This window comes from Salvelinus alpinus, chromosome 6, assembly GCF_045679555.1.
Source record: "Salvelinus alpinus chromosome 6, SLU_Salpinus.1, whole genome shotgun sequence".
Taxonomy (NCBI): Eukaryota; Metazoa; Chordata; class Actinopteri; order Salmoniformes; family Salmonidae; genus Salvelinus; species Salvelinus alpinus.
Window position 1 is genome coordinate 36,126,688 of NC_092091.1, and position 25,854 is coordinate 36,152,541.

At 43.8% G+C, this 25,854-nt stretch overlaps 1 protein-coding gene across 1 annotated transcript; it reads left to right on the forward strand.

The window, feature by feature from the left end:
- The first annotated feature begins 1,809 nt into the window (after positions 1–1,809).
- On the forward strand, positions 1,810–16,083 carry LOC139578639 (regulator of G-protein signaling protein-like). Its single transcript, XM_071406508.1, has 18 exons — positions 1,810–1,902; positions 2,033–2,194; positions 2,421–3,303; positions 3,569–3,758; positions 3,868–3,930; positions 4,105–4,324; positions 6,154–6,367; positions 6,632–6,822; positions 7,071–7,188; positions 7,465–7,552; positions 7,704–7,833; positions 8,076–8,205; positions 14,384–14,522; positions 14,698–14,822; positions 15,092–15,237; positions 15,430–15,589; positions 15,737–15,778; positions 15,976–16,083. Exons 1-18 carry the CDS (start codon positions 1,866–1,868, stop codon positions 16,028–16,030), a joined length of 3,093 nt encoding a protein of 1,030 aa, XP_071262609.1. The 5' UTR covers positions 1,810–1,865; the 3' UTR covers positions 16,031–16,083.
- The last annotated feature ends 9,771 nt before the right edge of the window (positions 16,084–25,854 follow it).

Genomic DNA, 25,854 nt, shown 5'->3' on the forward strand with positions numbered 1-25,854 from the left:
CTGTCGTCGCTCGCTCATTAATGTCTTAATCGAAATTACGGATGGCCTCTTATCCACTTGTCGTCCCCTTATGCCATAGTTTGTGCATCTCAATTGTCAGTAGAAAACATTTGTTTAAGCAACTCAGCCAAATCTGCTATGTTTTTTAAAAAGGCAGTAAATGAGGCTGAATGAACTGTTTTGCTGCAAGACAAGGCTCTGCTGATAGCCAGGTGTAGCAGTGGTAAGGTGTTGAGACTGCTGTTGGGACAGCTTTATGTAGGCCCTAACAGTTTGTGGGCACCGTTTGTCACCGTTATAGTGCAATTAATGTATTGTGTAGTGGCTTTGTTGGCAGGCGTCCCACTTTTTGTTTGTTTGCCCCACCAAGATTTACATGCTAAAATCGCCACTGCCCTCCAGTAGTTTTCTTCATCACTCACAAGTATTTCATCGTCAGACATGTTCGTAGGTTGTTGTTTACTTTGTTTAACTAATGTGTAAGGTGGTCTTCACTTCTCTGCCAAAAATGGTAGTTTACTATAGAATAAATACTCCAGTACTTACTATAGAATTCTGTAGTAAATTGTAGTATACTGTGGAATACTATACTACACACTGTAGTATCCCTCGATCATTTGTAGTACTTATTCAATACATTTGTAGTAAACTGTAGAACACTATAGTAAATACTACAGTATTATCCGCAAAGAAACACTGTAGTAAATACTACAGTAGCCTCCACAAAACACTACTGTCACGGCCGTTAAAAGAAGAGGACCAAGGTGCAGCGTGGTAAGCGTACATTTTCTTTTATTTACAAAAATGACGCCAACAAAACAACAAATGAGAAAACAACCGTGAAGCTAAAGGCTATAGTGCCAACAACATAGACATACAAATCATAGAACATAGAATACCCACCCCAACTCACGCCCTGACCAAACCAAAATAGAGACATAAAAAGGATCTCTAAGGTCAGGGCGTGACAACTACATAAAATAAAATAAACGATATATAGCGCACATGCACAGTTGTTACCCATCTCCGCTGCTGTGGCAGTCAGCTACATAAAATAACTATATAAAATTATAAAAGAAAAGTACACATTTACTGACTTAAAACCAATAGTACTTTTATTTAAAAAAAATAGCTCATTCGGCCGTACGCTTTCAATAAAACAACAAATTTGTCCACACTTCACAGATTTCTGAATCATGAATCATGAACTGGCAATGGAGCAGAGCGAGACCTGCATCCAGCAATGTCATGAGTCACGTGACCCATTTTTACAGCTGTTTCAGTACAGCACTGCAGGGAGAGAGAGAGGAGAGGGCAAACTCCACTGAATTAGTTTCAATGTATGGAATCACTTGGGAATTCCAGGATTTTGGGTAAACCTTTCTTTTAACCTTTTACAAACAAGAAAACCTGAGTCATTTAATAAACTTTGTTGTTTTTTATATCTGCCTCCCACCATGGGTGGACTGGCCATCTGGCATTTCAGGCAAATGCAAGATGGGCTGGTCTATTTTTAGCCAAGTGGGCCCGTCTAACTTTTTTTTTTTGTGTGTGCAAAATGATCATTATCTGGCTAATAATGGGGGCCTCAATGGAAAAAAATGGGCCAGTGTGGAGGCCTCGAGGGGAAAAAATGGGCCGGTGTGGGGGGGGACGAGTTCGCTTCCCTGCCCTATCCGCCGTGTCTTTATGGCATATGTGTTTACTGTCAATTCCATGAAGGTCTGTGTGAAAACCCTGCTGACAGATTCAGAGTAAGGTCACTGCTGTACAATGCTAATTTGAGATTCTTGTTGGTTAAAGTGTTGAAATGGACAACAGCAGACCAGTGGCTACTGAGGAGATGCATTGGGAGCGGGAGAGGGATGAGACGATTCAGCACTTTCATCAAGGGCACTTGTGGTAGGTGACTGGTGTTGGTGTGTGTGTGTGTTCCTGGTCTATGAAGTGGCATTACTCATTTATTTTGTATGCTACTGTGTATTTTCCACTTGTGGTCATTCATCGACTCATGCTTCCTGTGTGTGTGCAGGGAAGGAGCTGGTGTCATTCTGTGTGAGAGTGTCCAGGTTGTTCAACATGGACTGTGAGGACGCAGGTCAGAAACACAGATACCTGGCCCTGCTGACTGTCATCAGAGCCATCCATCTCACAGAGGGATCCAGCATCATGGCTATCTGTCACATACCACGAGGTAAAGAGACTAAACTGGTGACAAAGTACATTACCCTGGGATCGATAGTCACCATGAATAAAGATGATTAATTCAAGAGATGGCCAGGCCACATCACCGTTACCTGTCCTGAAACTACTCACCTGCCCCTTCTCTGACCTATAGGTCTACATACTCTTTGTGCTATGTTGATGTATTTTCTTCATTTAAATCCCTTTGTCTGTGCTCTTCTGTGTCTGTCTGGTAGATACAATGATTAGCATTCTATCCGGTGAGCTACCCGACAGTGCCAGAAAGCAGATCATCGGTCAGATGTATAACAAAGCTTTACATCGGCTGCAGCACTATTGGCTTCCTCAGTTTCTAAGATACTGCAAGGACTCACTCTGGAGAGCTGCAGAGTGCAGCCACATCGTTCAGGAGTACAGCGCCATCGCATCCCACTCTGCTCCTGAGGATGTGCCTGGTATACCTGCTCGACTGGACCCAGGCCTGGGACAGGTGAAGGAAGCAGAGCTGACTGGGAGTGCAACTGGGACCTACTGCTCCAAAAACACCAAGAGACTCCTCTGGATGCGCCATGAGGAACCACAGAACAGATCCGTAATGGCAGCCCGGGAGGCTGAGAAGATCCAAGATGGACGTCTCTGTTGCCAGTGGCTTCGTCTTGGGGGTGAAACAGACCAGGAACGGTGCACTAATGTTGTGCATAGAAGTCAAACCAAATACCAGATTGATGCCACAACTGAACCATACCGCAACATGCCTGACAATGCAAAATCCCAAACCTGCAGCAAACAAACCAGCAAAGTGGATAACCTCAAGTCCAGCCACAGAAGTGGTAACTTTCTCCCAAACATTGATGTTGAAGGGGTCCAGGAGGGAGAAGTACTTATTCCACACACCTGTATGGAGACTCCTGCCTACTACCAGCCGTCTGTTTTACCAGTTCCCCCTGCACCAGCAACTCCAGAGTCCCACCGCTACAACTACCTTCAGCCTGCCCTGTCGGCTGACAGCTTGGCTGGTGGGCCCTTAGCTGCCTTCCTGAGGACCAGGGGACTGGAGAGAGAGCTGCAGCATCTGGGGCTCTGGCAGGACCTGGAGCTGGTCCTTAGCCTGGTGCTCAGGTATGGATATATTTACAAAATAATGTAAATTATTGAAAAATGAATCACGAACAAATGTGTTGTTGTGAAAATACTGAATGCAACTTTAAAAATGAAAGGTCTGTGAAAATGCCCAAAGTGAGAAATATATTTGGAAAATGTGCTGTGTTTAACAGAAATGAACATTGTTGTATTGATGTGCTAATAATGATTTGTTTTTGGTATTGATGACTCGTTCACTTTTGTAAACTATCTTTGTTTTGACTAATATATCCTCCATACTCAGGGCCCAGGGAGATGACTCCCTCCACAGCCAGAGACAGGCTGTGGCCAGAAGGATCACACACACCTACCTGGGGGAGAACGCAGAGAGAGTAGGCCTCCTGGAGAGCGACACCAGCAGGCAGCTCCGTAGACTCCTGCCCTCTGGAGCAGTCATACCGTGGATATACACAGCCAAACATGAGATCTGTAAGGTAAAGTCAGCATGTTGTCATACAGTTAATGTTTTAATGTTTTTGAAATCTTGTGAATCTTTGAAAATGTCTTGAGTCAATATCTTGGTAATGGGCATTTTTTTTGTAGGTGCTTTGTGCATCTTACGATTCATTTTTGGACGAAGAAGACAAACATTTCTGTTCCTGTCTGGTAACTGATTTGATTTTGTTTTATGCAAATTGATTATACATTATAACTGTATTGTCCATAGCTACAACGGAAATGTGTACCCCCCCTCCTTTTACATGCACAAATCTGTCCATCTCCCCTTTAACTCTGTTGATGGTTATGTTATCACATTTTCCCTTCTGATTTGACTGCCAGGAGAGTGCCGGTGTGAACTGTGGTCAGAGGTTATCTGCTAGTGGCCAGAACACAAAAGAGCAGCAGGTCAGGAGGATGAGGGAGGCTCTGGCCCTTTGTCAGTCCTGTTGTAGCCATGGAGCCACAGAGCAGCCCTCTGATTGGCAGGAGAACTGGGCCCTGATGGCTCTAGAGGACGTGAAGAGAGGAGGGTCTGTCCAACTGCACTACAAAAAGACTGGTAGGAACATAACCAAGGGTTAACACAGAGGAGTTAATGAGAATAAGGGGAATGTGCAGATTCAGTTGTAGCTAAGGCTACGAGAGAGCAATGCTGGTGTTACTACAGCGTGAACAATGAAAGCTCAATGATAAGTTTAAAATCCATTTATAGTTGCATTGCAACATTTGTATTACAGTTGAAGTCGGAAGTACACCTCAGCCAAATACATTTAAACTCAGTTTTTCACAATTCCTGACATTTAATCCTAATATAAATTATAGTTTTAGGTCAGTTAGGATCACCACTTTATTTTAAGAATGTGAAATGTCAGAAAAATGGTAGAGAGAATAATTTATTTCAGCTTTTATTTCTTTCATCACATTCCCAGTGGGTCAGACGTTTACATACACTCAATTAGTATTTGGTAGCATTGCCTTTAAATTGTTTAACTTGGGTCAAATGTTTCGGGTAGCCTTCCACAAGCTTCCCACAATAAGTTGGGTGAATTTTGGCCCATTCCTCCTGACAGAGCTGGTGTAACTGAGTCAGGTTTGTTGGCCTCCTTGCTCGCACACGCTTTTTCAGTTCTGCCCACACATTTTCTATAGGATTGAGGTCAGGGCTTTGTGATGGCCACTCCAATTCCTTGACTTTGTTGTCCTTAATCCATTTTGCCACAACTTTGGAAGTATGCTTGGGGTCATTGTCCATTTGGAAGACCAAGCTTTAACTTCCTGACTGATGTCTTGAGATGTTGCTTCAAAATATCCACAAAATGTTCCTTTTTGTGAAGTGCACCAGTCCCTCCTGCAGCAAAGCACCCCCACAACATGATGCTGCCACCCCCGTGCTTCACGCTTGCGATGGTGTTCTTCGGCTTGCAAGCATCCCCCTTTTTCCTCCAAACATAACAATGGTCATTATGGCCAAACAGTTCTATTTTTGTTTCATCAGACCAGAGGACATTTCTCCAAAAAGTATGATCTTTGTCCCCATGTGCAGTTGCAAACCGTAGTCGGGCTTTTGTATGGCGGTTTTGGAGCAGTTGCTGAGCGGCCTTTCAGGTTATGTCGATATAGGACTCGTTTTACTGTGGATATAGATACTTTTGTACCCGTTTCCTCCAGCATCTTCACAAGGTCCTTTGATGTTGTTCTGGGATTGATTTGCACATTTCGCACCAAAGTACATTAATCTCTAGGAGACAGAACGTGTCTCCTTCCTGAGCGGTATGACGGCTGCGGGGTCCCATGGTGTTTATTCCTCCCGTACTATTGTTTGTACAGATGAACATGGTACCTTCAGGCGATTGGGAATTGCTCCCGAGGATGAACCAGACTGGTGGAGGTATCCAATTTTTTTCTGAGGTCTTGGCTGATTTCTTTTGATTTCCCATGATGTCAAGCAAAGAGGCACTGAGTTTGAAGGTAGGCCTTGAAATACATCCACAGGTACACCTCCAATTGACTGAAATTATGTCAATTAGCCTATCAGAAGCTTCTAAAGCCGTGACATCATTTTCTGGAATTTTCCAAACTTTTTAAAGTCACAGTCAACTTAGTGTATGTAAACTTCTGACCCACTGGAATTGTGATACAGTGAGGTAAAAGTGAAATAATCTGTCTGTAAACAATTGTTGGAAAAATGACTTGTCATGCACAAAGTAGATGTCCTAACCGACTTGCCAAAACTATAGTTTGTAAACAAGAAATTTGTTGAGTGGTTGAAAAACGAGTTTTAATGACTCAAACCTAAGTGAATGTAAACTTCCGACTTCAACTGTATGTGGAGAGCAGACTTATAAGGACTCTAGGCCCTGTGAATACTGTCATTGTGTCTGTCTCTAGAGCCACTTGATCTGCCGTTTGACTTGCTGGCGGTGAGGTACCCAAAGCTGGCACTGGAGAATCTGAGTGTTAACTATTTGCTGTATCAGAAGAAGAAGCCTTTCTCAGACGGCGAAAGCTCTAAGCCAGTGTCCGCTGGTTCCTTGATGAAGAAAGCCCCTCTGATGTTGAAGAAAGACAACAGTTTTGTTCGCGCGCCGTCTATGAGGCCAAGGTACTGTTGGGACACCACCTTAAATGCGTCCTTGTTCATTGAGTCATTGTTTATCTAATGAGGCTATCTAATCTAGCATAAGTTAGATTCTTCAGCTCCCGCTGATTTTGCAGAAGCCGGCTGTTTTGTAGAAGGGTTTACTTGCAATGATTGTGATAAGTGGTTGTTTTACCTACTTTAATGAAATAAGAGTTCTATGAGCACCTTCTAAATGACTCAAATGTTCATTTGTATATGGCTGTATTGTTTGTCTCTTTGCTACAGGTCTTTTGGAGATGTGTTCCGGAACCCGGTGAGTCTGGACTACTTCAAGCGCTTTCTGCGTTTCCACTATGCCCAAGGAGCGCTGCTCTTCACACTGGAAGTAGAGAAGCTGAGAGCCATCGACCGGCCCAAACCTCAGAAGATCAAAATCCTCGCCATCGTGAATAAGTTCTTACGCCGGGAGGACCCCAGTACAGTCCTCAAATCCTTATTCATTATTCCTGTCAGATTCTGTCTAGAGTAGGGTCCTTGGTGACCTTTAGCCAAGCTGACATCAATGGTGGCATTATTCACTTTGCTGCTAATAGTCTTAAAGGACTGTTTGTATGACACTGAAAGAGATGTATTGTATTGAAAAGGCTAACACGACTAGTATGCCTCTACAGTAATATATTGGAGCTACAGTGAAGTTTAAACGCTAACTAGCATCGTCCCACAGTGGGCTACCTGCAGTGCAATGCTGACATCATCTCCCAGGCGGCACAGATGAGAACCGTTTCCTGTGAGGTTCTCTACACCATCCAGGACCTGGTCACCAAGTCACTGGAAGGAACATGGTATTAGGATTATTTATCCTTGTGGACATGAGTTGATTTAGCCTGGTCCTATATTTGTTTGTGCTGTATAGCCAACTCCTATGGTCGTTGTTATGCTAAACATGACAATAACCTTAGAAGTTGTCAAGACGGAACGAACAGATCTGGGACCAGGCTATGGATGATTGATGCTACTTGACAGAACTGTGTGATTGATGTGATGTGTGTGTGTGTGTTTGGATGCAGACGAAACAGTGTGTGTTAATCCGATGTGTGTGTTTGGATGATTCCTTGCAGGTTCAAGCAGTACCAAGACACATTCCCACCCGGTCCTGCTGTGGGCTCAGACACCTGCCTGAGAGGAGCCATACTGAAGACCAAACTGGTAGGAACAACACCCAGCCTCTCATCCTCTATATACTGTTAGACACTAGACAGTTGTACAATCACTGTATAACCCTCTTGGGCAATGGTATCTAAAATGTTCTGTCATTCATTCACTCACTCACTCACTCCTTATGCACCTCACCCTGAAGAAAAATGTCTGGCTGGTGTTTTGCCGATTCATCAAGACAGTCTGTAAGTTTCAAACCGCCATGAAGGATCCTCGCACGAGGACTGAGTTTGAGCTGTACCTGAGAATGAGCTACCGCCACTTCTCCGAATGTAAGCTGTCCTCAGTCCCCTCTCTTCATTCTGTTCCTGGTTCTGGTGCTGAACAAAGTATAGTTTGACAGGTGCTACAGAAGAAAACATTTAATTAAAAGGACAAAACTCCATTACACTGATCTTACACTGATCTTGGATGTTCCACAAACCAATGTTTCGGTGTTAGACCTTCGTTAGGGTTTTAAATCTAGCTCTGGTGCTAGCAGTACACACCACTAAGTTGACCTTGTCTCCTATAGCATGTGACTCCCGTGCCCCTCCTAAAGAAGAGGGGGATACCTCCCACATGAAGAGAAGGGTCATTAACGGTAAAGTCATCATCATTGACTTCCTCATCAACGACCTATCTTTTTACCTGGAGAGTGAGAGGTAAGATTGGTCATAAATATGTTTTCCTTCTTACATTATTGACATTCACTTCTGTTGACAGAAGTACTTTGCTGTGATTGTTTTCAATTACAATTACGACTGTCTGAGTGGGGAAAACTGAAAATTAGCTGTTATTGACAGAGATTTGGAACTCTCTTTCTTATTGGTCTATAAACAAATTTACTAGCCAAAATTCCATCCCATCAAAATAGGCTGAACTTCCAGGCAATATTTTCAAACAGCTCTTACACCATGGGTTCCCAAACTTTTTGGGCCCTAGACCCCATTTTGATATCTGAAAATTCTCACGATCCAAACCATGTGGAAAAAATTATGTAATTAACAGCAAATGTTTACTTTTTTATTTGGGGCTATGGCAGTCAATTGAAATTCTAACAGCATTTATGACTGTATTCTCAACTCACCATGACATCATTTTTATGTGGGGCTAATGACAGTCAATTGCAAATGAGTCTGACATAATGCATCGTATCTCAGCACCACTAATGAGATGGGTGTGCTTGATGTCACATCGGAGATTCTCAAAGTCAGAGGGTGTGGTCGACAGTACGCACCTCATCCCTTCTGTCATATCCAACCTGGATCGATATTTGGTTTTAATGAAGACGAGAGCACCGAATCACACAGATATGAGCTGGCGAAGGGTACGATGAGTTTTAAGGGAGACGGCAGGGTATTCCTTTTTTATTCAGGAACCAAAACTCCTCCGTAGTGACCAGTGAATGCATTCGGTCACATGACAGCTCGATCAGCTGTTCGATTTCACATACCGGCATGTCAACTGAGACAGGATCAAAGTCAAACGGATTGGGAAGTAGATCCCAAAGTGCTCTTCCAAGCGTTGGAGGTGAGCAGTCATCACTCGTGTGGGATACTTACTGATGCTGTTTTCTGTTAGAAACATACACAGCTGAGGGAAGGGGACATGGTTCAATTTTGAAAGACTCTCTCTCCAATAAGAATTTTTTCCTCTGAATCCACTGATTTGGTCAGTCATCTGTAGAATGTTTTTGTATTTCCCCTGCATGGTTGCATTCAGTTCGTTCAGATCCCAAATATGTCTGTTACATAGGCAAGGAGATATTTTCTCTTCATTACACAGAAAGTCAACCAAGTCTTTAAAATATATATTTTTTTTTACATCCATTGTGAATGACAACAGTTCCTCTCTCAAAACTCAACACTCCCCCTCAATAACCACCAAGCCTCAGTGTGAAATAGAACATTGTCATGCTCTGATTCCATATCTCCACAAAGTTTTGGGAACAGGCGTGCGCACAGTTGGTGTGTTTTGATGTAGTTTACAAATTAAGTTACCTGCTGCAGTATATCTCCGAGTTCTGTGCTCAGCTCTTTTGATGCCAGTTTCTCAGTGTGTCAAACAATGCGCCCATATGGCAGAGGGAGACACATTCATAACTAGAGTGCAGAGGCCCCTGCCCGCTGTCCCGCCATACTGTAGATGGAGCCCCATCTGTGCAAAAGCCCACCATTCGATCTCATGGAGTCTGTTTTTCATCAATATAGCCACGCAGCAGACTGAACATCCCCTGTGCTATTTCATGCTCGGGAATCGTGAGACAGAACAATGTGTCCTTGTGAATAGCATCCCCAGACATGTAAAGCGAACAAAAGTCAATGCATGGGCATCTCGGCCCTCTCAGATAACGTCCATTTGGAGAGCATAAGTTGGGGAGTTTTTGAGTCGTTTAGAGTTTCATCTTGATTGCTAGTAATAGCATAAATTCTTTAAGTGTTATCTGACAAAGCTATTGATGTGAGTTTCTCTACCTCTGCCCCCCCACACATTGTTTTCACCATATCAGTTGTGGATGGTAATATCAAAGTCTCTGCAATAGTGTGTGGTTTGATAGCGTAGTGGGCATAGCCATTGACCGTGGGTATGATTCAAGTGCAACGGTCAAGTGTGGCCTTTTCCCATGATCTAAGGGCGCTATCTTGTTGAATTTTATCTTTTAGATTTGAACAATTTTCATTTAGATTTTTAAGCAAACTTGATTTTGAGATACAAAGACAATGTTATACTGTTTTTATATTCTTTTTATATTTTTGTAAATTTTATGTTGTCAGGATTTTGGAAATTCTCCCGCAACCCCTATTTCATGTCAGCGACCCCTAGTTTGGGATCCGCTGTCTTACACTAAAGGGGCATTATCATAATTTTCACAATTTCACAGTTTCATTCCAAACTCATAGTGTGAAAATATATACAGGATATACACTGAGTGTACAAAACATTGAGAACACCTTCCTAATATTGAGTTACATATCTCACCTTTCGATTAGTGTGTAGCCCAAACCGTTTGGACTCTACAGACAGAAGTTGGCACATCGACGGTACCGAGTTCAGATGAGTCCTGTGATGCTTGTGGAGGTTGTAGAGCAAAACGGTGAACTCCGTCATGTTCGTGAGAGTCTCATCTTTTTGGACCCCAAACAGGACGCTACAGACATTTTTGTGAGAAGACGAATTTTCGGGATAGATGCGGTAAAGAGGTCCATGGAACTCGACCCAGACAATGGAAATGCCATGGAAATGCGTGGGGAAAAGATCCTGAGAGAGCCTACATTTAGGCTATTGTTTATATGTGTATTTAACACTATGTTGAGATAAAAATCGGGGTATAATGCTTCCTTCCATTCTAATAGAAAACGTGCAATCTTTGGACAATAAAATAGATGACCTATGCGGAAGATTAAACTACCAACGGGACATTCAAAACTGTAATATCTTATGCTTCACGGAGACGTGGCTGAACGACGACACTATCAACATACAGCTGGCTGGTTATACGCTGCACCAGCAGGATAGAACAACGGCGTCTGGTAAAACAAGGGGCGGCAGAATATGTATTTTTGTAAATAACAGCTGTTGCATGATATCTAAGGAAGTCTCGAGCTATTGCTCGCCTGAGGTAGAGTATCTCATGTTAAACTGTAGACCACACTATCTACCTAGAGTTCTACCTAGAGTTTTCATCTGTATTTTTCATAGCTGTTTACATACCACCACAGTCAGAGGCTGGGACTAAGACAGCGTTGAATGAGCTGTATTCCACCATAAGCAAACAAGAAATTGCTCATCCAGAGGCGGCGCTCCTAGTTGCCGGGGACTTTAATGCAGGGAAAGTTAAATCCGTTTTACCAAATTTCTATCACCATGTTAATTGTGCAAACAAAAGAAAAAAAACTCTGGACCACCTTTACTCCACACACGGAGATGCATACAAAGCACTCCCTCGCCCTCCATTTGGCAAATCTGACATTAATTCTATCCTCCTGATTCCGGCTTACAAGCCAAAATTAAAGGATGAAGCACCAGTGACTAGATTAAAAAAAAAAGTGGTCAGATGAAGCAAATGCTAAGCTACAGGACTGTTTTGCTAGCACAGACTGGAATATGTTCCGGGGATTCCTCCGATGGCATTGAGGAGTACACCACATCAGTCCTTGGCTTCATCAATAAGTGCATGGATGACGTTGTCTCCACAGTGACCGTATGTACATACCCCAACCAGAATCCATGGATTACAGGCAACATCCGCACTGAGCTAAAGGCTAGAGCTGCCGCTTTCAAGGAGCGGGATTCTAACCCTAAAGCTTATAAGAAATCCCGCTATGCCCTCTGATGAACCATCAAACAGTTAAAACTTCAGTACAGGACTAAGATCGAATCGTACTACACCGGCTCTGACGCTCGTCGGATGTGGCAGGGCTTGCAAACCATTACAGACTACTAAGGGAAGCACAGCCGAGAGCTGCCCAGTGACACGAGCCTACCAGACGAGCTGTCCTTCTTCTATGCTCGCTTCGAGGCAAATATCACTGAAACATGCATGAGAGCACCAGCTGTTCTGGAAGACTGTGTGATCACGCTTTCCACAGCTGATGTGAGTAAGACCTTAAAACAGGTCAACATTCACAAGGCCGCAGGACCAGACGGATTACCAGGACATGTACTGCGAGCATGCGCTGACCAACTGGCAAGTGTCTTCACTGACATTTTCAACCTCTCCCTGTCCGAGTCTGTAATACCAGCATGTTTTAAGCAGACCACCATAGTGCGTGTGCCCAAGAACACTAAGGTAACATGCCTAAATGACTACCAACCCCATAGCACTCACGTCTGTAGCCATGAAGTGCTTCAAAAGGCTGGTCATGGCTCACATCAACACCATTATCTTAGAAACCCTAGACCCACTCCAATTTGCATAGCGCCCCAACAGATCCACAGCTGATGCAATCTCTATTGCACTCCACACAGCCCTTTCCCACCTGGACAAAAGGAACACCTATGTGAGAATGCTATTAATTGACTACAGCTCAGTGTTCAACACCATAGTGCCCTCAAAGCTCATCAATAAGCTAAGGACCCTGGGACTGAACACCTCCCTCTGCAACTGGATCCAGGACTTCCTGATGAGCCAACCCCAGGTGGTAAGGGTAGGTAACAACACATCCGCTGCGCTGATCCTCAACACAGGGGCCCCTCAGGGGGGCATGCTCAGTCCCCTCCTGTACTCCCTGTTCACTCATGACTGCACGGCCAGGCACGATTCCAACACCATCATTAAGTTTGCTGATGACACAACAGTGGTAGGCCTGATCACTGACAACGACGAAACAGCCTGTAGGGAGGAGGTCAGAGACCTGGCCGTGTGGTGCCAGAACAACAACCTCTCCCTCAACGTGATCAAGACAAAGGAGATGATTGTGGACTACAGGAAAAAGAGGACCGAGCACACCCCCATTCTCATCGACAGGGCTGCAGTGGAGCAGGTTGAGAGCTTCAAGATCCTTGATGTCCACATCACCAACAAACTAACATGGTTCAAGCACACCGAGACAATCATGAAGAGGGCACGACAAAACCTATTCCCCCTCAGAAGACTGAAAAGATTTGGCATGGGTCCTCAGATCCTCAAAAGGTTCTACAGCTGCACCATCGAGAGCATCCTAACTGGTTGCATCACTGCCTGGTATGGCAACTGCTCGGCCTCCGACCGCAAGGCACTACAGAGGGTAATGCGACCGGCCCAGTACATCACTGGGGCCAAGCTTCCTGCCATCCAGGACCTCTATACCAGGCGGTGTCAGAGGAAGGCCCTAAAACTTGTCAAGACTCCAGCCACCCTAGTCATAGACTATTCTCTCTGATACCACACGGCAAGCGGTACCGGAGAGCCAAGTCTAGGTTCAAGAGGCTTCTAAACAGCCATAAGACTCCTGAACACCTAATCAAATGGCTACCCAGACTATTTGCATTGACCCCACCCCCCTCCCCCTTTACACATATTACCTCAACTAACCCGCGGTGCCCCACCCACATTGACTCTGTACTGGTACCCCCCTGTATTTAGTCTCTCTATTGTTATTTTACTGCTGCTCTTTAATTACTTGTTACTTTTATTTCTTATTCTTTTCCGTATTTAAAAAAAATGCATTGTTGGTTAGGGGCTCGTAAGTAAGCATTTCACTGTAAGGTCTACACCTGTTGTTGGATTCGGCGCGTGTGACTAATAACATTTGATTTGATTTGTATGGATGTCAACCCCAATCAGTTAAACGACTGCCTACCACCACCGATTTCTGTATGTTATCTATGCTACCAGCTTATACGAACGGGAGTTAGTATTTAACAGTCACTTCTTCTAAACCTGAAAAGGGACTACTTCTAAATGTTATGCAGTGAAAACAGCCAAATATATCCAAATCGGAGTGTAGTAACCACGTTGTGGGCCTGTTACAATCTGTCAAGCGTGACGGATTTGACAAATTTACGCTTTAGATCAGATTTTTTAAATGTGCGCCAATCCGGCAGCTTTCTTCTATCCCCCGCGGTCTGTGTCCCATTGACCTCTTTACTGCGCTTATGTCTCCTGATCTGAAAAACACAGCTGTAGTTCTGCCACTTTCCACCGTAGATGGGGAAGGCTGACATCGGCGGATGTGGTGCATTGAGACACACCCCATGATGTCTCTAGCTTTAAGACAGATTTTTCTTGGGATGTTGTTATTATGCAAATTAGCAATCCGCGGGGGTGTGGACATCGACTCTTTATTGTGGGTTTCTGTGCCTGTTGTCCCTGTGTCCTGATACCGCTAACCTGTTGTGTTTGTTGTTGTTGTGCTGCAGGTTCAGGAACCTGGCAGATTCAGGCACAGTGATGGCGTCTGCAGGGATGTATGGAGAGAATGACCATGCTATGCTACACCAGAAGGCTGACATGATCATTAAGATTTTCCTCAAGTCAGAGATCTCTCCCAAACTCAGGGTAGGACTACTTAGTTCAGATGTCTATACGGTACTATGGTTTTATATGATATCACGTTTTATATGATACTTAAAAAATATATATTTTCATCTGCAGTCCCATTGGCTGTCTTTTTATATCCCATATTGTGTTATGGTTAATATCATATGGTAACTCTGTGCTGCTTTGTTCGTAGATAAACATAGCTGAGACCCAGAGGGATGCCATACTGCAGCTGTGCTCCACAGGGAAAGTAGACAGAGGACTGTTCCACCCAGCTATCATAACCATCTTCCCCAACCTTGTCTTCTGCTGGAAAAAGTGACCTATAGCTAGTGTTATTATTACTTTCACTAATGTTGCAATGATATTACAGTACATGCTTGTTACACATTTTGGTATTTAGGGAGACCTCTTTATCTGTGAGTTTATGTAATACAACATTTCACGAGGAAACAATCTGATATTACTTTCCCCCATAATGGTTGAATTATAGCCTGTATACCAGTCAGTAAGAGAGCAGCAACAGACTGGTACACTGGCTAGTTGAACGGACATTGCTGAGTAAACTGATCCCTTCCCTGCTTTAGGTTCTGTAATCAGAAGTTGACAAAGAACCTGGATGGAGTCAAGGCTACTAAGAAGCAGGAGGTCTCCTCCATCCCAGACTACATGGGCCCGCTGCTCATAGACAACGACTGGTACAGCAAGGTCAAAACCATCATGTCCATGACAGGTCAGTTCCACTGTCCAAGACAGTTAGAGAGCAGAGTAGGGAATCTTTATAAGCCCAGACAAGCAATATGGTGCACGGCTCGGAGTAAATAAGTGTACTGTACATATAGATGATACAAGACATGGAGTACAAACAGTTTGGCTAAAGACTCTCCGGTTGGTTGTTTGAGAAGTGACACCTCTCTTTCAACAGAGGACCACACCACTCTGAGGTTTACAGTCCACCATGGACTCAAACTGATCCTGCCTCAAGCCATACTGGATCTGAAGCGGTCACACAATAATATGCCACTGCCACACAAGGCCCCCAGTCCCCAGAGATTTGTGCCATCCTACAGCGGGCCACACGCTGAGTATGTATTTCTGTTTTTCTGTATTAAGTGGGGGAAAAATGTGCTTGATTGATGTCAAACGGTTGTTCCACTATTTGGAGACAGACACCTGAGCATGTACAGTATGTAAATATATATGGGTTATATGTGTGATCTGTCTTTTTCCAGCCACCCAGTGTTGGACGCACATCACAAACCCCAGCGACACAGGTGAGTGCTTTCTTGTTTGTGTCTCATCTTATGCATAGCACCAGGGGATGCAATCGCTCCACTCACAACCCAGACCTATACCATACATCAGCAGGAGGGAGATGATTCTTTAGACCTCAAAATGAGTTACTTGTCTGATTTGTTTTCGAGAATGCCAAAATGATTAGTCAAATTCGTTGCCGTTGTTGTTGTTGTAGTTTCCACCCACCACCAGCAGAGAGCAGCATAGGCCAAGACGGATCCTCTTTCTGATCAGTGAGGACAACTAGAGCGGCCAGTTGCATTGAATAAACAATACTAATTTACTCATGCGTTAGATCTTCTTATTGATTTTTTCCCAAAAAGCTAAAATCACAAAGGTGGCACTTATTTTTTTCTAATTTGTTACACATCATTTTTATGAAGAAAACAACAGAGCAACCAATACAATGTTTCTGTAACCCTTGTAAGATCGTAAGTATGTGGTTCTAAAGCTTATTTTTAAAGGCAGAATAAATAACTAGTAAATTGTTTGCTCTGCTCTCCTCCTAGGCTGTGTTTCTAATATATATATATATATTTTGGGCTTAGCTCAAGGCCATTAAGTCAGGCACTTAAATGGGAATCGAGTCTCAACATTGGTATTCCTCCCGCTAACAGAAAGGGTACAGTAATTGGCTAATTTCAGCTCTAACGTGCGCCATAAAAGCCCTTACTATCCCTTTTAATTAAGCCTCAGTGAAAAGCCTTGCTTTGCAACATTAAAAACTGTGTCAAATCAGTATGTAGAACAATGCTGTACATATCAGAAAATTGATCTACACAGTAGTTTGAATTTAAAAGTTTCCAACAGGGAATAACTAGGGCAGGCCAGTAGAAAAGTGTTATTTTATGGGGTCTGGGCTCGTTGTATATTGCCTCCTTTGTTACCACTGTAGAAAAGCAATTAAAAACGGGAGATTTGTGTGTTTCTATTCCTAAAGAAACTGTCAGCTCCGCTGTCTTAATAAAAACAATTTAAAAAATCCTCATGCCCACTCTGCTTAAATATTAGGGCAGGCTAATTTACATTGTGGCTTGGCGTGAATGAAGGTCTGAGAGGAGGAAAATGTTCGGCTGAGGGCGAACAAAGGCACTGCCTGCGCTAATTCTTGGCGACGGAAATCCTGTTTCTGCATGTTATTGTGACAGAGAATATGAGTCTATCTGAAACCTTGTCAAAGTTATTAAAAATGACGGTCTGCACAGTGTGAATCTGAATGCTGCCTTAGGCCCTGTTTTTATTATGTATTGTGAAGTTAACTCCCCCTTGAAAGAACATTACACGTTCTTTCAACTCCCTCACATTACACTTTCAAGTGGCGCTGCTGCTGTCATTGTTCAGTTTGTTTGTTTGTTCTCTGCTTAGAATATGAGAGCATTAAAATGTTGAATTTATTCTGATAAATACATTTAACATTTGGAATTGATTAGTGCCACTTGTGGTTTTAACTGAGAATGTAAATCATCAAAGGTTAACACTATCATTACAAATGTGGACTTAAACCTTAGTAATACTGAAATGTTTAGAATGAGTACACAATACAGTATATTTCTATAAAGATCTCTACACTCATGAGTGTTTCCTGTGCGATCTCTTGCCTCAACTCAGGCAGTATGCCATGCAACCCCCTTTTATTTCCTCTCCTCTTCTCAGCTAAATGTCAAGTCTCTAGTTTGTAGTCTTGGTGAAAGGGGGGAAGGAGGTAGAGAGTAGGAGAGAAGGAGACCTGCCAGAGGCATTAGACAACGAACGGCTAATTTCCCTAAAACACACTTTTAATTAAACAAATGGCCATGAAGAGGGGAGAGGAAAATATAAATGGTGAGAGACTGTCGTAGAATTTCCTGTGTGAGGAGGAGTTCATTCATATTTACAGACCCTGTGGTGTTTCCAGTCCTTATTATTGGCGGCGTCCCAAATTGCACTGTGTTCTCTATATAGTGCACTACTTTTGACCGGAGCCATATGAGTCCTGGTCAAAAGTAGTGCACTACAACGGAATAGGGTGCCATTTGGAATGTGTCCATTGTCTCTGGTTCCACTCACCAGCACTACCAGAAACCAGACTGTTATGGTCTTTAGTACTAACAGTAATGAGTGTGCTGTGGCCTCTGTGGAATGGTTACACAGTAGCAGGGGCTACTGGTATAGACCTGGTCACAATTTCGGCCTACTTGACCCTTGTAAATGGTGGTGGTGATGCTGACATGCGCAGGACCAAGATACTAGGTAGCACCTGTTTAACTCATTCTGTCGTGTTCAGCTATTACCTGATTAGATTGAGTGTCAAATCCAATCTGTTGTGTTTAAAATGTAAGATGTGGCTTTGAGGCTGCCTTGAGTTTGTCTCTCTTCAGACCCAGTCATATGCTTCATTAAACACATTAGGATGCAAGGTGCAGGAGGCACGCTACACACACACACACACACACGCAAAATGTCTTAATTGTGTTCTGTGGACTAGAGTTACAAGGCAGTGAATACACTTTTAGAAAAAGGGGTTCCAAAAAGGTTATTTGTTGAGGGGATAGGGTTCTAACAAGAATTGTTTTCATCTGAAGAACCCTTTTTGGAAGCCGAATGTTCTTTGTAAGGCAAAGAGTTCTACCTAGAACTTTTTTCATCCTAAGTTTTTAAAGAAATGGTGCTGATGATTATTTGGAATGCAAGAAGGATTCATTGGAAGGCAATGATTCCACATAGAACTCTTCTGAATGTTTTTTTTCTTCTTTTAAATAGTGCCTGAGCATGAGTGTTTACCTCAGTGTTTAAAGAGCAACTGCCCCCTAAAACACAACTTATCATTTAAACAACAGCCTATGTGGCATCCATATGAGTCAGAAACATTTATTCTACTGTCAAAATTGACTACAAAGTGTAAATATGATAATTTTGGCCATGAAGTCAGTCTCGTCCAAAACAGAGTTTTGTGAGACTCGTGGTTGTGACCGCCTCACAATGTAAATGAAGGTTGGGTTTGTTTCAGTCCTGCCCACATATCCACAGCTGGCAGCACACAAGTAATCATCAATTTGGAGTCCAGCTCCATGTGACCCAATCATAATGTCATGGTAAATTTGGGTTGACTTTGGATATAATTAGGGACCGTCAGTAAATTACAGAATGTACATTTCCAACTGTTCCAAATTTCAATGACTTAAAAACCTCAAATTAACTATACATTTTTTAACTTAATATACAAATATTGAAAGCATTTAATGAGAACCAAAAGGTGTGCAACATGAAGATATTGTCTCATTTACATTGTGTCATTTATTTACTGTCACTAATTAGCCCTGGAGATGGGCTATCTGAAGTTAAACCAACTTTGCCACGGTTTCACACCAGCCGGCTGAAGCTAATTGGCAAAATAATTTGTCTAACTCTTCCCACTTGCGAACACACACATCAAACCACACCCTGATACCAATTCGCGTTTGAATTCAGTCATGGCTGCTAGCATTTCGTAATGAACCAAATTTTAAGTTGCCCTTTACATTATAAAGGTTCTGAACAGTCAAAATCATGTTTTTCATGAAATTGGATGGTATTTGGATGAAACCAGAACAAAAGCACGTGAAGGGTTTCCCCAAACTCTTACACAGTTTTCATGTCATTACATCAAGAGACATGCCAAACAGGTGATTTATACAAACTTCTTGACATCATTGATATTTATGATATACACTATACATTGTATACTTGGGGGGTGTAACTCAATATTAGGAAGGTGTTCCTAATGTTTGGTAGACTCAGTGTATGAACATTGTGTGGCAGTCAGTGTATATATATTTATTGAAATGTACGTAGACCTCACCCTGTAAAGTTTCAACTGAAATTGTCCAAGATGAACGAGCTAGCATAGGTGGGATGTCCATAAAGCTTCCCCCTAAAGTAAATGTAATTTAATTGCCAAAATGATATGGCCTAACTATCTGTAGATAGTTTTAAATCGCATTGTCTACAGTTGGAAAGGCCCGCAATTTGGGCAGCTCGCACGGCAAATATCAAATATACTCAACAAAAATATAAACACAACATGTAAAGTGTTTCCCATGTTTCATGAGCTGAAATAAAAGATCCCAGAAATGTTCCATACACACAAAAAGCTTATTTCTCTCAAATTTAGTGCACAATTTTGTTTACATCCATGTTTGTGAGCATTTCTCCTTTGCCAAGATAATCCATCCACCTGAAAGGTGTGGCATATCAAGAAGCTGATTAAACAGCATGATCACTACACAGGTGCACCTGGTGCTGGGGACAATAAGAGGCCACTCTAAAATGTGAAGTGCCACACAACACAACTGCACAGATGTCTCAAGTTCAACCTAATAATTTCTGCACAAACGGTAAAAGAATGTCTCAGGGAAGCTCATCTGCGTGCTGCTCGTCCTCACCAGGGTCTTGAGCTGACTGCAGTTCAGCGTCGAATCCGACTTCAGTGGTCAAATGCTCACCTTCGATGGCCACTGGCATGCTGGAGAAGTGTGCTCTTCACGGATGAATCCCAGTTTCAACTGTATGAGGAAGATGGCAGACAGTGTGTATGGTGTCGTCTTTGGCATCATTAAACTGAAGACTTATTTATCAAATAATGCTCTGTAATTATTATTACGCGATTAAACTGATTAATCATGTAACTGTAATTAACTACGAAGTCAGGGCACCAAGGAAAATATTCAGATTACAAAGCTATAATTATCCTAATATAACTTTCAGATATCTTAATATCTGATCAAATAGTCTTCTGATTAATTAATTATTATTTACCTCACGTTAGTCTCATTCCAAACGTCGTAAATCCAAACCTTGGCCTTCTCGTTATCAAGGTAATTATTTACCTATAAGCTGGTCTCCTCTCAAACCTTGGCCCTCTCGTTATCGAGGTAAGCTGGTCTACCTCTCAAACCTTGGCCCTCTCGTTATTGAGGTAAGCTGGTCTGGTGATAGAAAACCCTGGTGGGGGTTTTATTCGGGAGAGCAGAAAAGGGCCTGTCCCATGGCGCCAGACCATAACTGTGCTCATGGGCGGTCCACTGATTTAGTTAAACTCCAAAGGCAATTGGAGTTTCCTTCATTAAACAGTCCAAAATCACATTACACAATTTCACAAACAGTATCATCCTCACTCATTCATCTTATACAACAATTAGATGTAAGCCTCATATCTGAGGCTATTGTATAAACAGCATTATGGTAATGTGGCCGTATTGTCTCTCATGAGTTTCACAAAATTGTACCAAACGGACCAGTTCATAGCTGGATTCTTCACCAATCTTTTATACGTTCTACAGAACATAAATACTGTTCGGACCTCCAGTTCTGTGAGATGGAAGAAATTCCTTTGTTCTCTATGAAAATTCCCTCTCTCTCTATACTGTGGCCACGAGGAGATAATCTCCTCCAGGAATTTACGACCTGAGGTCGCAGAAGCCTGAGTGTAGGAGACAGAGAGGGGGGGGTGGTGCTCGCTGTACCCAAAGAGGGCAATGTCATGACAATGGTGTTGTGTGGGGAGTGGTTTGCTGACGTCAACATTGTGAACAGAGTGCTGCATGGTAACGGTGGGGTTAGTGTATGGGCAGGCATAAGCTACGGACAACAAACACAATTGCATTTTATCAATGAAAATTTGAATACACAGAGATACCGTGATGAGATCCTCTGGGCCGATTGTCGTGTCATTCAACCGCCGCCATCATCTCATATTTCAGCATGGTAATGCATGGCCCCATGTCGCAAGGATCTGTACACAATTCCTGGAAGCTGAAAATGTCCCAGTTCTTCCATGGCCTTCATACTTACCACCAGACATGTTTGGGATGCTCTGGATCAATGTGTATGGCAGCGTGTTCCAGTTCCCACCAATATCCAGCAACTTCGCACAGCCATTGAAGAGGAGTGGGACAACATTCCACAAGCCACAACAGCCTCATCAACTCTATGAAGATACAGAAGATACAGTGCATTCGGAAAGTATTCAGGCCCCTTAACCTTTTCCACATTTTGTTAAGTTACAGCCTTATTCTAAAACTGATTTAAATAATTATAATTCTCATCAATCTACACACAATACCTCATAATGACAAAGCAAAAACAGGTGTTTAGAAATGTTTGCTAATTTATAAAATAAACTGAAATATCACATTTACATAATTATTCAGACCCTTTATTCAGTACTTTGTTGAAGCACCTTTGGCAGTGATTACAGCCTCGAGTCTTCTTGGGTATGACGCTACAAGCTTAGCACATCTGTATTTGGGGAGTTTCTCCCATTCTCTCAAGCTCTGTCAGGTTGGATGGGGAGCGTCGCTGCACAGCTATTTTCAGGTCTCTCCAGAGATGTTTGATCGGGTTCAAGTCCGGGCCCTGGCTGGCCCACTCAAGGACATTCAGAGACTTGTCCCAAAGCCACTCCTGCGTTGTCTTGGCTGTGTACTTAGGGTCGTTGTCCTGTTGGAAGTTGAACCTTCGCCCAAGTCTGAGAACCTGCTCCAGAGTGCTCAGGACCTCATCAAGGATTTCTCTGCATTTTTCTGTGTTCATCTTTCGCTCGATCATGACTAGTCTTCCAGTCCCTGCCGCTGAAAAACATCCCCGCAGCATGATGCTGCCACCACCATGCTTCACCGTAGGGATGGTGCCATGTTTCCTCCAGATGTGACGATTGGCATTCAGGCCAAAGAGTTCAATCTTGGTTTCATCAGACCAGAGAATTGTTTCTCATGGTCTGAGAGTCCTTTAGGTGCCTTTTGGCAAACTCTAAGTGGGCTGTCATGTGCCTTTTGCTGAGGAGTGGTTTCCGTCTGGCCACTCTACCATAAAGGCCTGATTGGTGGAGTGCTGCAGAGATGGTTGTCCTTCTGGAAGGTTCTCCCATTTTCACAGAGGAACTCTGGAGCTCTGTCAGAGTGACCATCGGGATCTTGGGTTTTGCTCTGACATGCACTGTCAACTGTGGGACCTTATAGACAGGTGTGTGCCTTTCCACATCATGTCCAATCAATTGAATTTACTACCGGTGGACTCCAATCAGGTTGTAGAAATATCTCAAGGATGATCAATAGAAACAGGATGCACCTGAGCTCTATTTTGAGTCACATAGCAACGGGTCTAAATACTTATTCTACATTAGCTCCACCGTCCCGTGGGTGGAACACCGATCTGTAGAGATTAAGAGGTTTTAATGAAAGGACATGAACAGTCAAAATCATGTTTTTAATAATTGGATGATATTTGAAGGAAACCAGATCAAATTATGATGACCAAAGCATGAAAAATGGCTGTTGCTTCTACATTGATAAAGTTTTATCATAAAGTTACTGATTTATTATTAAGGGGACAAGTTGACATCACCTTCATTCTAAGCTTAATACACCAATGGTAACATGATATTTTCTACACCTATTTTAAATAAGTATCACCTTGTAGCCAACATCGGAGAAGGCGTGTTTGCAAAGGGGCGTGGTTTATATAGCTAGATAGCTACTCTGCTGGTGCCAAAATTTGACTGTAGTGTGTCAGCAAGTATAATAAAAAGTTTACCATATTCATCTATAGCAAAGATACATATGTGTGTCTGGTGTTAGCAAGTTACTGGCTAGCTATGTCTTCAGTTAGCATGGAACAGAAGGGGGGAAGGGTCGTTCAAACTCTGACACAGTTGTCATGTCAACAAATCACTCAGTGCTGCCATAAACTGCATTACAAGTGACAGGCAAAATGGTAGATGTATACAACAAATTGATACAGTTGAAGTCGGAAGTTTACATAAACTTATGTTGGAGTCATTAAAACTCGTTTTTCAACCACTCCACACATTTCTTGTTAACAAACTATAATTTTGGAAAGTCGGTTAGGACATCTACTTTGTACATGACACAATTAATTTTTCCAACAATTGTTTACAGACAGATTATTTCACTTATAATTGACTGTATCACAATTCCAGTGGGTCAGAAGTTTACGTGACTGTGACTTTAAACAGCTTGGAAAATTCCAGAAAATGATGTCATGGCTTTAGAAGCTTCTGATAGGCTAATTGACATAATTTGAGTCAATTGGAGGTGTACCTGTGGATGTATTTCAAGGCCTACCTTCAAACACAGTGACTCTTTGCTTGACATCATGTGAAAATCAAAAGAAATCAGCCAAGACCTCAGAAAACAAATTGGAGACCTCCACAAGTCTGGTTCATCCTTGGGAGCAATTTCCAAACGCCTGAAGGTACCATGTTCATCTGTACAAACAACAGTACGCAAGTATAAACACCATGGGACCACGCAGCCGTCATACCGCTCAGGAAGGAGACGCGTTCTGTCTCCTAGAGATGAAAGTACTTTGGTGCAAAAAGTGCAAAATCCCAGAACAACAGCAAAGGACCTTGTTAAGATGCTGGAGGAAAAGGTACACAAGTCTATATCCACAGTATAGCGAGTCCTATATCGACATAACCTGAAAGGCTGCTCAGCAAGGAAGAAGCCACTGCTCCAAAACCGCTATAAAAAAACGGACTACGGTTTGCGACTGCACATGGGGACAAAGATCGTACTTTTTGGAGAAATGTCCTCTGGTCTGATGAAACAAAAATAGAACTGTTTGGCCATAATGACCATCGTTATGTTTGGAGGATAAAGGGGGAGGCTTGCAAGCCGAAGAACACAATTCCAACCGTGAAGCACGGGGATGGCAGCATCATGTTGTGGGGATGCTTTGCTGCAGGAGGAACTGGTGCACTTCACAAAATAGATGGCTTCATGAGGAAGGAATATTATGTGGATATATTGAAGCAACATCTCAAGACATCAGCCAGGAAGTTAAAGCTTGCATCTTCCAAATGGACAATGACCCCAAGCATACTTTGAAAGCTATGGCAAAATGGCTTAAGGACAACAAAGTCAAGGTATTGGAGTGGCCATCACAAAGCCCTGATCTCAATCCTATAGAACATTTGTGGGCAGAACTGAAAAAGTGTGTGCGAGCAAGGAGGCCTACAATCCTGACTCAGTTACACCAGCTCTGTCAGGAGGAATGGGCCAAAATTCACCCAACTTATTGTGGGAAGCTTATGGAAGGCTACCCGAAACGTTTGACCCAAGTTAAACAATTGTAACGATTGTCTATTTCGTCCTCCTCATCGGACGAGGAGAGGCGAGAAGGATCGGACCAATATGCAGAGCTCTGGCTGGTCCTGGCTGGCTGACGGCTCTGGCTGGTCCTGGCTGGCTGACGGCTCTGGCTGGTCCTGGCTGGCTGACGGCTCTGGCTGGTCCTGGCTGGCTGACGGCTCTGGCTGGTCCTGGCTGGCTGGTGGCTCTGGCAGCTCCTGGCTGGTCCTGGCTGGCTGGCGGCTCTGGCAGCTCCTGGCTGGCTGGCGGCTCTGGCAGCTCCTGGCTGGCTGGCGGCTCTGGCAGCTCCTGGCTGGCTGGCGGCTCTGGAAGCTCCTGGCTGGCTGGCGGCTCTGGAAGCTCCTGGCTGGCTGGCGGCTCTGGCAGCTCCTGGCTGGCTGGCGGCTCTGGCAGCTCCTGGCTGGCTGGCGGCTCTGGCAGCTCCTGGCTGGCTGGCGGCTCTGGCAGCTCCTGGCTGGCTGGCTCTGGCAGCTCCTGGCTGGCTGGCTCTGGCAGCTCCTGGCTGGCTGGCTCTGGCAGCTCCTGGCTGGCTCTGGCAGCTGCTGGCTGGCTGTCTCTGGCAGCTCCTGGCTGGCTCTGGCAGCTGCTGGCTGGCTGTCTCTGGCAGCTCCTGGCTGGCTCTGGTAGCTGCTGGCTGGCTGGCAGCTCCTGGCTGGCTGGCTCTGGCAGCTCCTGGCTGGCTGGCTCTGGCAGCTCCTGGCTGCCGGACGGCTCTACTGGCTCGGGACAGACGGACGGCTCTGACGGCTCTGGGCAGGCAGGCAGCTCAGACGGCGCTGGGCAGGCAGGCAGCTCAGACGGTGCTGGGCAGGCAGGCAGCTCAGACGGCGCTGGGCAGGCAGGCAGCTCAGAGAGCGCTGGGCAGGCAGGCAGTACAGGCGGCGCTGAGCAGACGGGTACACCTGTAGGGAGGAGACGGAGAG